Genomic DNA, 15,597 nt, shown 5'->3' with positions numbered 1-15,597 from the left:
TAAACAACAGACACGACTGGTTCTCACAGGAAGCAAACAACACATTTCACGTGCAAAGGTGCTCTCGTAGAGCTTATGGCTCACACTCGGAAACACTTACGTAAATAGGGATTAAAAGCATATCCTGTAACAGCTCCAAGTCTCCTGAGTTATAGTATGCTTAAAATGTCAACATCGTGGTATGCCCTAAAGACATAGAGATGAATATACAATACACCACAGATTTTTCCTGCTTCTTGCAGATCACCGAGTTAATTCAGGTACTTATTGCCAGACGTGAACAAGTCTAACACAAGGCACAGCTAGAGCTGCATTCTACATGGGTCCATCATAAATCACACATTTATGGCATCCTCATGAACTGGGTTGACACGATGAACCACATCCTGCATCCAAAGCAAACTCTGAAAATGGGTCAGGAGGAAATAGCAGCGTCATGCCTGGACAACCATCAACGGGCAGTTGATAAGTGAGAGGCTTGTCGTTCTGGCTCCACATTGGATCTTTTTCACTGGGGGCTCGGTCAGAGAGAGAGAGAACGGTCCAAAGTGAGGTCATCAGATCCAAATGACACATATTGGTATGTCAGGTTCATCTTAAATATTTAAACAGGTCAGTGGGCTGTCACGTGTATTGCTGACACTAGGACACTAGTATAATCCCTCCACACCCCTCCCACCTCTTTAGTTCTTTAGGATGGATGGAAAGTTCATGACAAAACAATGGAACAATGGAATGACCTACGGTGACCTCCAAAAATACCCTGCTACTCTTTCAAAGCTGCAGCTATGTCCCAAAAATGTGTTGGGTCTGAGAGGATGTTGCCAACCACAGGACCGTTCTGGAGTGTCAGTCCAGTGCCATGTGGTTGAAATCTCCATCTCTCTCGGTTAGTCTGCATGCCAGGCGGGCGTATGTATGATCCAATGATGTCGAAATTGATGGATATTTCATAAAATGTCGACATCTCAATCGGGACTTGCATACAGCTAAATGGTTGGTTACAGGAGACAGCAGGCAGCAGGGAAATTATGAACTTAACTTAAACACTGAGTAGCTAAATCTGCTATACACATTACAAGGATGTAATCTTTGTTAAAACCAGAGTAGGAGCAGAGCTCTGTTAGGTTGAGGCAGCATGTTGAGAACAGGAGCCCTCATTAATAAGCAAAACAGACATGTCTACTTCATGGCTAATGTCACGTGTTGCATGCGTACAGCTTTTAAGCCTCTGCATGAGGCCAACGTGACTTTAATATTCAAATCTTTGCAACAGAGGAACACCGGGAGGGATGTGGGGTCTCACCTGGCAGTGGCCTCTGTCTCTCTATAGGGAAATAATGACAGCTTCTATTTGAAGCCACTTTTAAGTGGTCGCTACTAGAGCCCTTCTGTTAAGACTCACTCATCCAGACTACAAAAGCCAGGGCCACGACGGCATCAGACTCTTGTCATGCTCCAGAGTGAGAAACACAGCATTCCAACCAGGAAAAATAAAAATTAAAGTCTAGCTTTACCACCATCCTCACACCACTAAATGCATGTTCCCAAAAAAGCCTAACTCTTTGGGCGAAAGAGTTTATTTAATTTGGAAACAACAGCTGCCCTACTTTTTCAAGAACTATAGGCTCCAAACTTTGAAACTGTCTGCGAGGTTTAGCAGTGATAAAGCCATCGCTGACCAAAGTTTGAATGAACTTGGCGTGTGTGTCACGTTTTCTTACCAAACCAATTATCTCTGGCTTAATCAGCATCCAAATTCTCAAGGACCAAAGTCTCTTTTCATGAACCTTACTGATCCGACCCTAATGACGACATTAAAGACACAATTTTCTTTCTTCGTTTTGTCCTCGTTATCTCTGCATTGGTCCTGGATCAGCTCAGTGACAATGACAAACAAATCTAGGTAATTTCAGACGCTACAATGATCAGCATGTCCAAGTCAGCACTAAACACAAAGGGCAGCCGAGGTTGATGGGAGTTTGGTTAGCTTTGCAGGTATTCGGTCAGAAACCAATTTTTCACTTAATGATGGCACTAGTGAAAATTCAAGGGAGCACGAAAAGTCAGTAGGCTTCACTGTATAGAAAACCACTAATATCTCTGCAAAATGTAGTGCTTGGAGATTTGGAGATATTTAACAGGACAAGTGAAAAGTACGACCTTCTGGTGGCACTATTGCAAAAGTCATTACGATCTATCCTCTAAGGACCATGAATGTCTGGACAAAATGTCATGCCAGTCCATCTAAGAATTGTTGAGACATTTCAGTATGGACCAAAGTTGTGGTCCAACCACGAGAAACCTTCCCATCTTTATGGAAATGGAAAATGTAATATATCGGTGTCACAAGAGGTTAATCTGCACAGATCAGTTCTAATGCTTGAAACGAAAGGACAAGTTAAAACTGGTTTCACTTTGTTCAAACATTTCTAATATTTGAAGATGGGTTCTACCCTTAACAAGCGACAATTAAAAACCCACAATGAGATCATGAATGTTAAACTGCCATCGGATTCATTTTCTGTTACATAAAAGACTCACTGGCCAATCATTTCTTATTTGCGGCACTTTGTTCACAGAGTTTCTAAATATATTGATTAATTGATTCAGCAGTAATAATAATTCATCGCAACAAGTTAAGATCCGTTTCCAAGGCACTGGCAAGACTCTTTCGCTCTTTCACAAGGCATATTGTAGTAATGATTCACTCCTTGGAGAAGACCGAGGGGAACAACGTTTTTTGAACTCAATAGGCTCCAGCGATTGTTCTAATTCGTTATAGTATTTGTGCTTCTCCTGGAATGTGCGATAGCTTTAACTCATTATAAGGACAGACCGAGTGACTTCCAAATAGAGCAGAGGACAGAGAGAGAGAAGAACAGTGAAATGCTTGTAATCGGCTCTCTTCGTGTAGCCACTTGACATACTGTTGAAGGTGTCCAATAATCACGTCACCTATATAGGTCACAAGACCGCTGGGAGGCCACGAAAGTTGTCAAAACATGATTAACTTTCAAGAGAAAAGCATGCCTGCCAGTTCAAGGAATCAAACCAGCGCCTCGGGATTTGATCATGCACTCAAATCACGTGCAGATATAGGTAACAGCATTGTAAATACAAAGTATGACTCTGACTGCCAAGTGCACCTTGATATTAAAAAGAATGTTATTAAAAAAGAGAAAAGGTGTCTCATGTGTGACATGACGACTCCAGACAAGCTGTCCTCTTTTTACCTCATGGTTCCGATTTTGCTTTCCCACAATGTGAAAAAACAGAACGACTTGCCAATTGCCACGAGCAATGCTATTGTTAGTATATTATTTGAATGAGTTTCAGATAACTTTAATCAAGCGTGCCTTTGACATTCTTCAAGTGCTCATTGATATCCTGTGATCAATTGATCTCAAATAAGAAGCAGAAACATTCCATTCAGAGGTTGTCATGGTGTTTGAGTGTGAAACAGCTGCAGCAGTTGATGGATGATACGTTGTTGTCCAAAGTGACGAAATAGGAAAAATAGTGGGGATTATCGTACGCCAAACATTTCACTTCAAATCAATTCAAAACAAATCTTGGACTCTTAACACTCAGCAACACAGACTGTGCTGAAGCGTATGTTCCCGTTAAAGGAACATATAATATAGCCCATCAATCAGATTAGCTTTGTGAGACAGTGGAGGGAGCCACTGAGATCGGTAGCCTGGAACTTCTTCTCTGCTCCAATGTAGGGTCCATCCGTGGTGTGCTTTGCCCAATATAACAGCTGGATCCTCTCATGCACATGACACATTCTCAAATATATCTCATCAACAGAAAAAAAACACGACTAATATTTAGGTCACCCCCATGTTTTGGTATCTTTTGCATCTTGCAACAAAATGTGTATTATAAACGTGTGTGGACTAGTCCACTGCTTGGTGCAGGTTAACTCTCATAGGTGTTGGGGAGGACTGCTCCATGCCGGACCAAGAACAACTGACATTACTGAAGACAAGCACAACAGGGCCAGTGTTTTTTCTGAGGCAGCTGATACAAAGTGTCAAACAATATGAAAAGATTTACACAAAGCAAGCAAAAGTAAAAAAAAAAACGAATGGCTCCGTTTGTTTTCCCCCAAAAACCCTTCTGTGATGTGGACATAGGCCAAAATGTCAAACAGCACTCTGTTTCAGCATGCAGTAGCCACAAAATGGCTCACTGGCCTAGACTCTGGAAGCCTTTATTGTATGAAAACTGTCATAAAAAAAAAACAGGCTATGCAAATAATGAAAACATCAGGCTTTTGTTATACAGAGTTACCAGGTTATTAGGTGATATAGTGCCTGATTCAAGTCTACAATATATTGTCGTAACTCGGTGGTAGCGTATTGTTGTCTTGGACTGCATTACTTTGAAAGGGCTTCTTTTCAATATCATGTACAGTTGAATATAGGTCTAACTTCAGCCCTAAAATATATCATAACCTGAGCAACGGGTCAACACAATATTTGGCCTGCAGGTTAACGTTGTGACTGATTGATGTTTTTTCCACTGTGTGTGCAGCCAACGCGTCTCGTCAATGACCCTCGGCTACACATTGCAAAGGGGACAGCGCTGTTATGATCAAAGACAGCCCTCCACGCTGACTCGGCCGGTGTTGCTCAGAACAGGAACACTTTTCTCTTCCTTTTTGTGCCTTTTTATTTTCTGCCCCTCTGTTTCTCCGCGATGCTGAAGTATAGTAGAAGCTCTGGCTGTGCCACGTGGAGCCAGGCTACCTGCCAAGGCCTGTCCGCATGCCTTGCCACGAGCACTCCCTTCGAGAGCTAGTGAATAAACTGTTCGGAAGCCATGGCTGAGAGTCTCTTTACCAACCCCCCCCCCCCCGTCTCTGTCTGTCAAATTGACATTTTGCCCAACTATGACCTATAGTGATCTGCCAAGTTCTGAGGTAAATGTGCTGCAAAACAGCTGTCTGCCTTTACACACCTACCTGCATGTTGATACTTGGGTAAGCAAGGTAACTGCAAATTAAAGTTTTTAATTCCGCACCACTTCCCTTGCACAAAGTTGAAGTTCCGTTCTCTCCTCCCGCCTTCTCTGAAAGTGTACACCACAAGACAATGTGGGGGTTCGCATATCACTGTGTTAAAAATGTCCTAGATACAATCTTTTTTTGCATCCAATTGTCTTTTGTCCCTCCAGAAGTCATTTACATCAGTATTTTGGATCCCTGCACAGTTGATGACATGCTGAATGTGATTGCTGAACATTCCTGAAGAATTAGAAGATTCAGTGGTGGGTCATCTGGATCTGGGTCATCTTCTACTCTTTTATTTTCAGAACTGAGGGTGGTCTGGAGCAATCACTTCCACATATCAAAACCTCTTGGTGCATCCTACAATTAAAAAAGCATGTTGAATCTGATACTGGTTTAAAATATCCACGCCACATTTTAGCATAATCCAAAGAACGAACAAAGGTCAAAACTATTTGATCTGTTGTACTTTTTCACTGCTCGTGTTGTGGAAGAAAAGACCCGCAGATGTAGTGTGCCAAACCATTGAAGTCTTGGTTTTAATGTTTTTAAAGAGAGACTCGTGCATCATCTCTGCTCAACGTTATTTTGCTTCATTCCCTTCGCTAATATAAAGGTCATGTTAATGTTTGCCAAATAGTGACACAGACAAAAGAAATTTGAACAAAGAGCTTATGAAGCAGACCCTGTTAAATGTTGATCGGAAGCATCTGGAGGGAAGAAACGTCCAAGCATCTTTTTGCACTTTTTGTCTCCCGGTGACAAAAGCTGTGTATTGTCAAATCCAATATCTGACCTACATTTCAGCTGCATGGTACTGTTTCAGTAACAGAGAAAATGTAGGAGTGTGAGAACTGAAATGCCTCAGAGAGGAGTGAGCCAGCTGACAGCTAGCTGGGCTGTGTCCGAAACCACAACGTGTCTATCATACACGGCAGGATGGGGTCTGCCCATGTATTCAAATATAAAGAAAAGTGGGTTGCGATCATATTCTAAAATGCTTTAATGTAATTTAACAGGCCACAGGGACAGGAGATTAGCGAATATTTTAAGCTTTATTGTTCACAGCTGACTCTGTGACTAAATTATCCACTGGCATAATGAGTGGAACACTTAGATCTTAACCGAGACGAGGAAAAACCTCTTGAAACCACTTAACACAACGGCTGCTGTGGAGAACACCAGTGGGTGAGGCATTTTTAAGGAGACAATAAACCGGGTCTCACGGGAATTATAGGGCCGGGAAGGGGGTGGCGTCTGTTCTCTTCAGCCAAGTTAATCTTGTGAAAAACCCCAAGCGTGCCACATGGCAAACTTGACATGTCACCTCTCAGCCATCAGACGACCATACAGTATAAACCACAGACGCCCAGATATTTTTAATTTTTTTTGTCATATTAGCATTCACTTTGAATAAAAATGGGTAAATATCAATACCGTCCATTCACTAGCAAGCCGACCACCAGTGTGATGAGTGCCGAATGCTTTGTATGCCAAACTTTAGACACTGGTACAGAACAAAACATCGTCACGTCCTCTTCTGTCGTGAATTAACATATTTTCAATATCACAGTAGGGACGTGGAAATCATATTTCAGAGAGGAAACCATCTGTCCTCCTGCTGTCATCACTATTTAAAAGAAACAACACACGGCCTTCTTTGTTTTCTGCCTAGTTCGGGTTCTGTTTTGCGGCCAAGGCAGAAACATGTAAACCACATGTATGTATACTATCTGCGTCATATGTCTGAACATTATGAATACGCCATGTATTGTTTTAAAAGAAAAGAGAGAGAGAGAGAGAGAGAGAGAGAGAGAGAGAGAGAGAGAGAGAGAGAGAGAGAGAGAGAGAGAGAACAAACCTACATTGAATACAACGTGACCAAAACTTTCCCACACGTTTAATGATGTGACCGGACAAAATAAAACACATTTGAAAAAAAACTCCTGCTGACCGCATTGTGTCGGTCAAAAGGGCGTTTTCGGCCCAGGCCTCTGCTCCCTGACTGAACATTTGCTGCAGTTAATGTTCATGGGTGCTCATCAGCAGCCACACAGTGGGACTAGGTGACCTCATGCTCTTACATCAAAATATAGCCAACCAACACACAACACAAACACAGCTGGAGTTACTATGCAAACACCCACAAGAGGCTGAAGCTCCCTTGATCGAGGGAGGGGTCTGATGCAATGCGAACACAGCCGGACAGTTGATATCATTTATTAATTTCCATTGTAACCACACTTTAAAAAAGAGAATGGCATTCTGTAATTCTGATCTGTGAAACACACACACACACACACACACACGCCCACACATGCGCACACACACACACACACACACGCGCGCGCACACACAAACACACACACAAGCACGCACACACACCCATGTCACCAGCACTTGCTTATTCTCATGACAGAATCCCCTCTGCTGGCTTCAAACTGTGGGTGGTGCAGGCATTACCACACAGTGGTACAGTAGGAGGGGTGCACTGTACTGTACATGAAGCCTCTGTGTGCCAACAGATGTTTTTAATGATGGGAGGGCTGTTTCAGTCGAAGACTGCGAAGAGGGGGAGATAGAAACATAAAGAATGCGCGGGGCGCAATGCTGTGATGCGGTCATAAGCACAATATTAAAGTTGTCCAAGTGAAACAGTGCTCAAACTTGTGTTTTGATTCAACTCAGTCCAGATGATTAAAGTCAGGGTTGTAGCTACCTGACCTTTTTCGTATCGTCAATAAGTAGCCAAAGACAGCAAGGCAATTTCCCATCAAAACTCTCACCATGATTCACCGTGTGGTGAGCGAAACCGTGCTTCCACAAACACCGATGCTGTGATCAATGGCACCACGACATGGACTTTCTCCACGCCTTATCAGGCTGTACAGTATAACATGCACCTGCCACTGCAGTAACGTTACAAGAACAGGAATTTTGTGATATAAGGCTCATTGGTCTATCTAGTATACAGTAGCTTCCATATGTAAGGAAACCACTCTGCATGTATTAATCTCTCCAAAATGAAAGGGAAAGCCTTGTTCTTTTTCTGGAGCTGGCACTCTCTTTACCTCCACCAACTCTGTAATTAGGTCCGGATGCAGGCTGACTCTCCTCTGTGGCAGTGGAGCGACTGGTGCCATGATGGCCTCGCAGACTGCACCCCCCCTCGCGGGCTCGATCGAGGGCCTCACATAACCAGGGAGAGGCTATACTGCTAAGGTGACTGCACAGGAATGTAACGGGCTGCTTCTTCGCCCAGGATATCAATCACAACTTATTGGGAAAAGGACGCTGCCAAGTTCTGAAGTCACACATTCAAGCCTCGACTGATCCTTTATGAGCGAGTGCTCACCGGGGAGAGGTGAATGACTCCCTCTTCCGTGTAAAACGTGACAGACGATCGATCCGACACAGTGGTGTTGAAACAGAAACAAGATGATCTCTTTTATGGTATTAGACATTAGAGACTGTTTTGGAAGGAGCGGGCAAAACAAGCAGGTCCCTGAACTGCAGCCCAAATGGTTTCTGTTAGGGACTCCGAGGGGTGCAAGCTACTCGCAAGGAGAAAGGGGACCTCAAGACAAAAGCACATTTACTTTTATGACCATTTTTAGGATTTATGGACACTCTGAAAGACATTTAATATGTGTGCAATCTATCATTGATACATGCCAACAGTGCAGTGGGATTGAGGTAGGTTACTTTTAAATCCTGGAGGTGTGATGTTCCCCAACATTTCAATTTATATGTATAACGAAATACACATGAAAACCGTTACATGGAATTTTCAATTGACTACCAATAACGGCAGTATAGTATATTCGCAGGGAAGGTGAATCATCTGTGACAAGTTAATTTTGTGTCGTTGTTAAATTCATATTTGACATCATTTGAGTGGGCATGCCAGCCTTCGCCACTTGAGCACTGATGGAGAGCAGATGACAGATGGGGAATCTCACTTTCCCATAAACTCCTTTAACCAGACAAGATGATTAAAGGGTGGTGAGGGAGGGAAAGTAACATTATTCAGTAGTTACATGCAGCTTCCCTGTAATGTCACAATTTTGTAATGTGTGTACAAGAAGTGTGAAGAAGGTTTTGCACAAGGGAGTCTTATTTTGGGAAAAAAGAAGAAGAAAAAAAGGAAATAAGAATTACAGTTTTGTACTCATTCACCCATTACACCACTTGAGCCATTACAACTAGATTAAACATTTAGGGGGTTTTTTTTATTGTGGAATTTCAAGAAGCACTCATGTCCTCATCTAAACATCTGGTTGGGCTCAGTCAATTCTCAGAGGATCGATCATATTCTCCCGAATCCCCCTGCTGACACTGAATCTTCACCTATGTGTTCTGCTGCAGTGCTTTGTGCTGCTAGATCTGCAACTAATGATTATATACACAGTAAATTAATCTGCCAATAATCTTTTTCAATAAATCAATCAAGCAGTAATTCAGTATGTCCATCATAGTTTGCCAGAACCCAGGCTTGAGGTCATCAGACTGCTTCTTCTGTCCAACCAGTAATCCAAAATCCCGAATTATTCCGATCATTGGCATATTATGAATACATTTTGAGTGACCGATTGTGTCTGAACCTCGTGCTGCACAATAATCACTTTAGGCAAATACTGATATTGATATTTGTGAATAAAACATATAAAAAATGTGATTAATAATAATCTGATAAATAATGTCTTTGACAAATCAGTTTGGCAACTTTGTTCTAAATGTTCCTCATTTTTATTTTTACCTATCGTCCGGAGCATACAGTGAATCTGAAATAACCAGATGTTGACAGATGTATCTGCCAGGCGAAACTTATCAGTCTAGGTCCATTGAGGATTCCATCCATTATCCTGTTATCCTGTTGTCATATTCACACCTACGGACGAGTTAGACTCTCCATAACTAAGCTGCACGTCTTTGGACTGTGGGAGGCAGCCAGAGAACCCGCAGAAAACCCACGCAGACACAGGGAGGACTTATAAACGTCTGCAGTGAGGAGACAGTGCTAACCACGGAATCACTGTGATGCTCTCCATTGAGAATTCTTATCATCTAAAGAGACACAACAAAAATGACTATTACTTCAACTTCAAATGTTAAGCATTTCCATATAAAATTATATGAATGACAGAGGGAAAAAGAAATAATAAGGCCAGTAACATAAATACTCCGGACATTACGACACAGATCATTTTCCTACTCCAGCACTGGCATTCAAGTACTGCAGTTTTTCCTCGTCTACATCCAGTGGTGATAGCGCAAAATGGAACCCTGCGCTTTCGACAAAACTAAGTTATAAAGTTTTTATGACTTCAGCAACCTTATTTTCCGCTGACAGCTACGCAAATGATGAGCATGCCATCTGGCATTAAAAACCCAGTCAGATAAGGTCCTGAGATAACTCACTGAGCTCACGTCTAGGAGCACGCCTGGAAAAATGTTGGTTATAAATATCTGTGAAGTGGGTTCTCCACTGTCTGATGTGGTCGCGATGTACAGACGACTCAGACAATGTAAGGCGGGGGGGGGGGGGGGGCCTGCCCAGCTGACTTTGGGCGAGAGGGTACACAACAATACACAAACTAATTCAAAAATGAATCAAATACAAACAATACAAAGTCATTTGTATGTGTGAAAATGATGTAAACATGAACCAACCCCAGATCTAACTCAACATGTTTACAAAATATTGTGAATAGGTTAATGTATCAACAATTACCACTTTTCATCTGGAAAGAACATAATCTCTTTAATAATGAAACAACAGTCTAATAAATCATTTTACACTAAGTTGAATAACAACAAATAATGCACAAGAGGCTTTATAATATGACCTATCCTATGGAAAATGGATGGAAAAATGAGGCCACCCTCACTAAGTTCCAAATCACAGCACCATAGACTATTTTTTTTACCCAGAAGGGTGGAGCCCCCCGGGGGCCAGTAACAAAAGATTTTACAGGATGTCGCCATGGATGTCCTGCAGAGCTGACCTTGTATTAGACTCGTGACCTTGTCTCGGGGAAGCCCCGGATGGTGTTGGATGCAACGCACATTGCGGTGTAGAGGTGCTGTAGTGCGCTTGATCACATACCTGGGACACGCTTAAGTTTGTGTAGGAACTTTGCACCGAGACAAATTCTTCAACGGGGAGGAGAAGGCGCATTTTGGAGTCGATGTCAATCAGCTGCTCCAGGTCAGAGGGCTCTGGGGTGTAACCTTGTCCTGACAAGACTGACACAGCCCACATGTCCTCCTGGAAGAAAAGCATCACTGAAATAAATCACAGCCCACTGCTTTCTTTTGTGGTAAAACTGAATCGGGAAGTGATAAGCGCTTATTAAAAAATCTTATAACAGTGACGTATGACTGACTCAAGCACTTCACGTCTGGATGGTGAACAGGACACAAATCACCGTTCTCCACACGACAACAACTATATAGTCAAATGCCAGAGCTCTGACGATTGCCTCTTCGTAACTGTGACTATCTGTCCCAAAGAGATTACATTATCTCCAATGGGAACCACTGGGTGGGTAGTGAGCTCATCAAGGTCCATTGGTGAGATACGGTCTTGTAGCCATTCTATCATGCCAAAGAAGTGCACAACTCTGCAAGAGGACACATCTGTAACCTTTGAACGCTTTCAAAGGGGAGTAGAAGAGAGTTGGCATTAGGCACAGCCAACACAAGGGTCTATTGACCACCTGGAGCACCACACAAAGCGGAAAGATAAAAAATACTGATTTGTTGCTTGGGCTTTGCAAAAATAAAACTTCAATATGACATTTCAGAAAGTATTTTGCACAATTCTGAATCTGTCCCGTTGATGGCGTGTGTATGTACAAAACACAATTACCCCAATAACACTGGTCGTGTTCCTCAAAGTGATGAGTCAATATAAAAAAAGGAAGACAACAGTGCTAAAAGTTTTATTCAAGTCATAAAAAAATGAATCAATTCCATCTGTAAATGAATAGTTGCTCATTTTGGGAACTGTATTCATTTGCTTTCTTGCGGCAGAGTGAGAAGCTAACTGGCTGCGGGCCTTAGCTTTACAAATACAAACACATGCAAGCAGAATAAATCTTCATAACAACTCTCGACAAGAAAGCAAATATGTGTATTATGTCATACACTACTTTTTTTACCTAAAGATTTTTTTTTCTTCAGCATATTGGACAGTCCATAGTGAAGAGGCAGACAGGGGGAGGGAGATGGTGTATGACATGCTACATGGGCTCCAGAGGGAATCAAAGTGGGAAATTGCAACATTTTGCCATACCTGGATTCTCTTATTGATCCGTCAGTTCTTTTTTTTTTTTCAAAATAATCATTGCACAGTTATTCCGAAATCCCCATAATGAGAACTAATGTTCTTCTTTATATATATAGTTTCCACCTTGGCCCATAGGTAAGAGATTGTTCTAAAAGTCAAGGCAAACATCATAAATAGAGCAGGAAGACATAAAAGAAATCGCTGGCAGGCCATCCCACCGATGCAGAGCTGTCAAGCTAAATGGAACAGTATGTGAAAGGTTAGTATGTTCCCTCTCACTTCCCAACAGGCTTCATCCCATCTGAGGGCTGTTAAAGCTAATTAAAAGTGAGAATAAAAAACATTTGAAGTTAGCATGGTGTCGGTGGGTTAATAGTGAAACAGTTTACTGTTCCAGGTGGCACAGGGTCTCGGATGATGACCCATCATAGGAAAACCAAGAGGCCTCATTCAGGTCGAAGCTCTATAATAGCACAACCTCACTATGGGATCAACTGTATATGAAAGACCCTGGCTTCAGAAGAAACACTGCAGAGAAATTTGTTCGGAAAACATGATAGTAAAGATGTGGCATTCCTTGTGAACTGCACATTACACTTCACATCTGGTTCATAATCTGATCTGCAGTGAGGAGTCGGGATCTTCTGCCCAGAGGCCGTCTCAGCTGCCAAGCAGTCATCAAAACATTGATATCTGACCAATGTTACTCCACGTGTGCTATTCTCGGGAACAAAGCGTGTCTGAGTTATTCGAAAATCTTCAATAACATCATTCAAAAGGCCAAATATTAGATAATGTCATAAAATCCAACATATGAGGTCAGAAAACAAAAAAGCAATTATAAATGCAGAGATGCAAATGCTACAATATTCCTACGAAACAGCATACTCTCTTTTCAATGGAGTAAATATAAGATTTAAAGGTTGGTGTATAAGAAGCAGGGGATGGGATCATGTGCAGCGTTGCTGTTCACAATAAGACCTTTAGACATGAGGGGGGAAGTATTAAGGAAGTTGAAAAGAGAGACTTATTCGACAGCATATGTTGTCTGTTAGGGCTTCATGTCGGCCTACCTCGCTGTCTGCACCTCTGGCACTATCCTCTTCCTCTTCGTCTATTTGTCGGAGGAGCTCGGCCAGACGCTGATTCTCCCCCTGGGTCAAATGCACTTGGCCCCCATCACCACTTGCAAGCTATAGCATTACAAAACATTTAGAGAAAAAAGGCAGTGAAAATCATTATTTGAATAACATTTCTATTATTTGCGGTGGTGCCCTAACAGGCTTTAAATATTTCTTTCTCTTGAAATACACAGACAAATATTTTCCTAACTGGAAAAACAAACGACCGCGTCGCTCGCTGCAAGTCATGCGATACACCCCAGCACTGCATTTGGCCCTGCTTGAACTTTGACATACCTCGATGTTTCTCTTGACAAAGTCCTTCTGTTTTTTCTTGCCTCTGGAAGCTCCACAGTGGCCGGCTTCACATTGCTCTGCACCAGTCTCGAGTGATTCTGTCGAGTTGCCTGGTGACTTTTCCCCTGTTGGACAAGGCACACTTACGATTCCAGAGGGTAAATATTGAAAAAGTAACTCCAAGCTTTAGTAATAACCGTTAAACAAATTACAGATTTTCTGCAGGAGTCTTTTTTCAGCCATGGGATCTCATATTCTGCCATCTGATCCACATGATTTAAGGGTTATCAGCTGTTAATCTTGAAACTGGGTGAATATAAATAATTTCCCAAAAAATCCAAATCAAAAATTATTAATTTTAATGATACAAGGTGGCATAGTGGGTTGGAAAACCGTGCTTCATTGGAATTATAAGAGGCCACATGACGGCAAGCAGCACAACAATCTCATTGAATTCCAAGCCAGCAAGATCTTGATCAGGAAACTGTTCCAAGTGTCACATAGTGTGTAAATTGTCATGCATTCACTTCAGGAAAACAGCTTTGTAATATCTGAGTCGGTGCCGTACTGTCTGCACCAGCCTGCGATGAAAAAATTAACGAGTTCCCTGAGCTTATGGCGCCATCAGGTGCAAAATCTAAAAAATGCAACTGAGCGCAAATATTCAAAAGACATGGAAATAGGTATGCTGCATTTTCTTTCATGTTTGAACTTACAATGCCCCAGATGTTGGCTGTGTCTGTCATGGTCACCGTCAGGAACCTGAGTTTCAAAGACAGGCACAACGAAATCCTCTTCATCTTCTTCTGTCCCTTTAAGATAAAACAAAACAAAACATGCAAACATATTTTAAATGTGTCACAGTGACTGCGTGTGCTACAGTTTTCAACACTGTTGCTGATCTGTTGTCTGCGCTTACCCCTGACTGCTTCAAGAGATAAAAACAGTCTTGTGTTCAAAGCTTCGTGGGCACATCCAGAGTGACCTTCAGGCTTATTCTGCTGCAGAAAAAGAAATGCAAAAATTCTACAATGACTCCACAAAAGGTGAGACTGAACAGTGTTTTGGTTTTTTCAAAGACCGTACATACCAGAAGTTCTTGCCAGAGTTTGGTTTGAAGTTCCTTCCTTTGACGCTTGACTTCTTTTTCTTTGCAGATCTGTACAGACAGTATTTCATCCAGACGTCTCATTTCCTCAATGGCTCTCTGGAGCTCTGAGTCTTCCTTCTCCTCATCTGTAACACGAGTGTGACACTGGCCTACTGAGAGGCACAAATATTCTATTTACATTGTGGAGTCACTTAATTGATAAAGCTGGATCATCCTAAAGCTTATTTCACTGTATTACTCCCTAGCAAATAGAACACCTACCTTGGTCAGGAGCACAGGCTGAGGAGGTGATAATAGTCTCTTCAGACCTGCGTCGGTTCTACAGGAAGTAGTTTTTTTTTAACGTTATTGGAAACCATCAGACAGCATTAGTTTTTGTTCTATCCAATGCACCATGTTTACTGAATTACCTGGACATCAGCAGCATCGCTGGTCAAAACCTCAAGGGCGAAGGGAGTTGAGGGACAGATTCTGTCAGTGTGAGGCAACGACACGCTGGACACACGGCTGCCTGTGTGCTCGCACGACGCAGGTCGGGAAATGTCATCTAAACTACCTCTGATCATTTCCATCGTGTGATATTCTTCAGCCGTTTCACGACAACAAGATATGGTGGTTATTTCATTAAAAAAAACCCGCCTGTCAACAGAAACTTTTTCTACAGTTTTCCGCTAAATGTCTGGTGACCAGGGACGCGAACATGCCCGGATGTTGTTACTATGGCAGTATATGTCTGTTGCCATGGCTACCGAGC

General features: G+C 42.3%; 1 protein-coding gene across 6 annotated transcripts in view; it reads right to left on the bottom strand.

Annotated features, from left to right (window-relative positions):
• fsip1 (fibrous sheath interacting protein 1) overlaps window positions 1-15,561 on the bottom strand; it is a 23,843-nt gene extending 8,282 nt beyond the window's left edge. For 4 of the 6 annotated variants that reach the window (XR_004785412.2, XR_004785414.2, XM_035611107.1 and 1 more), the window contains exons 1-8: window positions 15,254-15,561; window positions 15,105-15,162; window positions 14,823-14,995; window positions 14,652-14,733; window positions 14,449-14,544; window positions 13,733-13,857; window positions 13,388-13,507; window positions 11,130-11,291 (exon numbers count right to left, since the gene is read on the bottom strand). Coding sequence is in view for 3 of the 6 variants with exons in the window: in XM_035611107.1 (XP_035467000.1) it covers window positions 11,130-11,291; window positions 13,388-13,507; window positions 13,733-13,857; window positions 14,449-14,544; window positions 14,652-14,733; window positions 14,823-14,995; window positions 15,105-15,162; window positions 15,254-15,415 (978 nt within the window). In the remaining 3 variants the exon portion in view is untranslated. Of the gene's footprint in view, window positions 1-9,249; window positions 10,088-11,129; window positions 11,292-13,387; window positions 13,508-13,732; window positions 13,858-14,448; window positions 14,545-14,651; window positions 14,734-14,822; window positions 14,996-15,104; window positions 15,163-15,253 lie in introns of those variants that run through there. The other 2 variants (XM_035611109.2, XR_004785413.2) reach the window with 2 other exon arrangements.
• Window positions 15,562-15,597: the final 36 nt, after the last annotated feature.

This window comes from Scophthalmus maximus, chromosome 15, assembly GCF_022379125.1.
Source record: "Scophthalmus maximus strain ysfricsl-2021 chromosome 15, ASM2237912v1, whole genome shotgun sequence".
Lineage (NCBI taxonomy): Eukaryota > Metazoa > Chordata > Actinopteri > Pleuronectiformes > Scophthalmidae > Scophthalmus > Scophthalmus maximus.
Note: the sequence above shows the minus strand (reverse complement) of the source record. Positions and strands in the feature narration are given on the sequence as shown.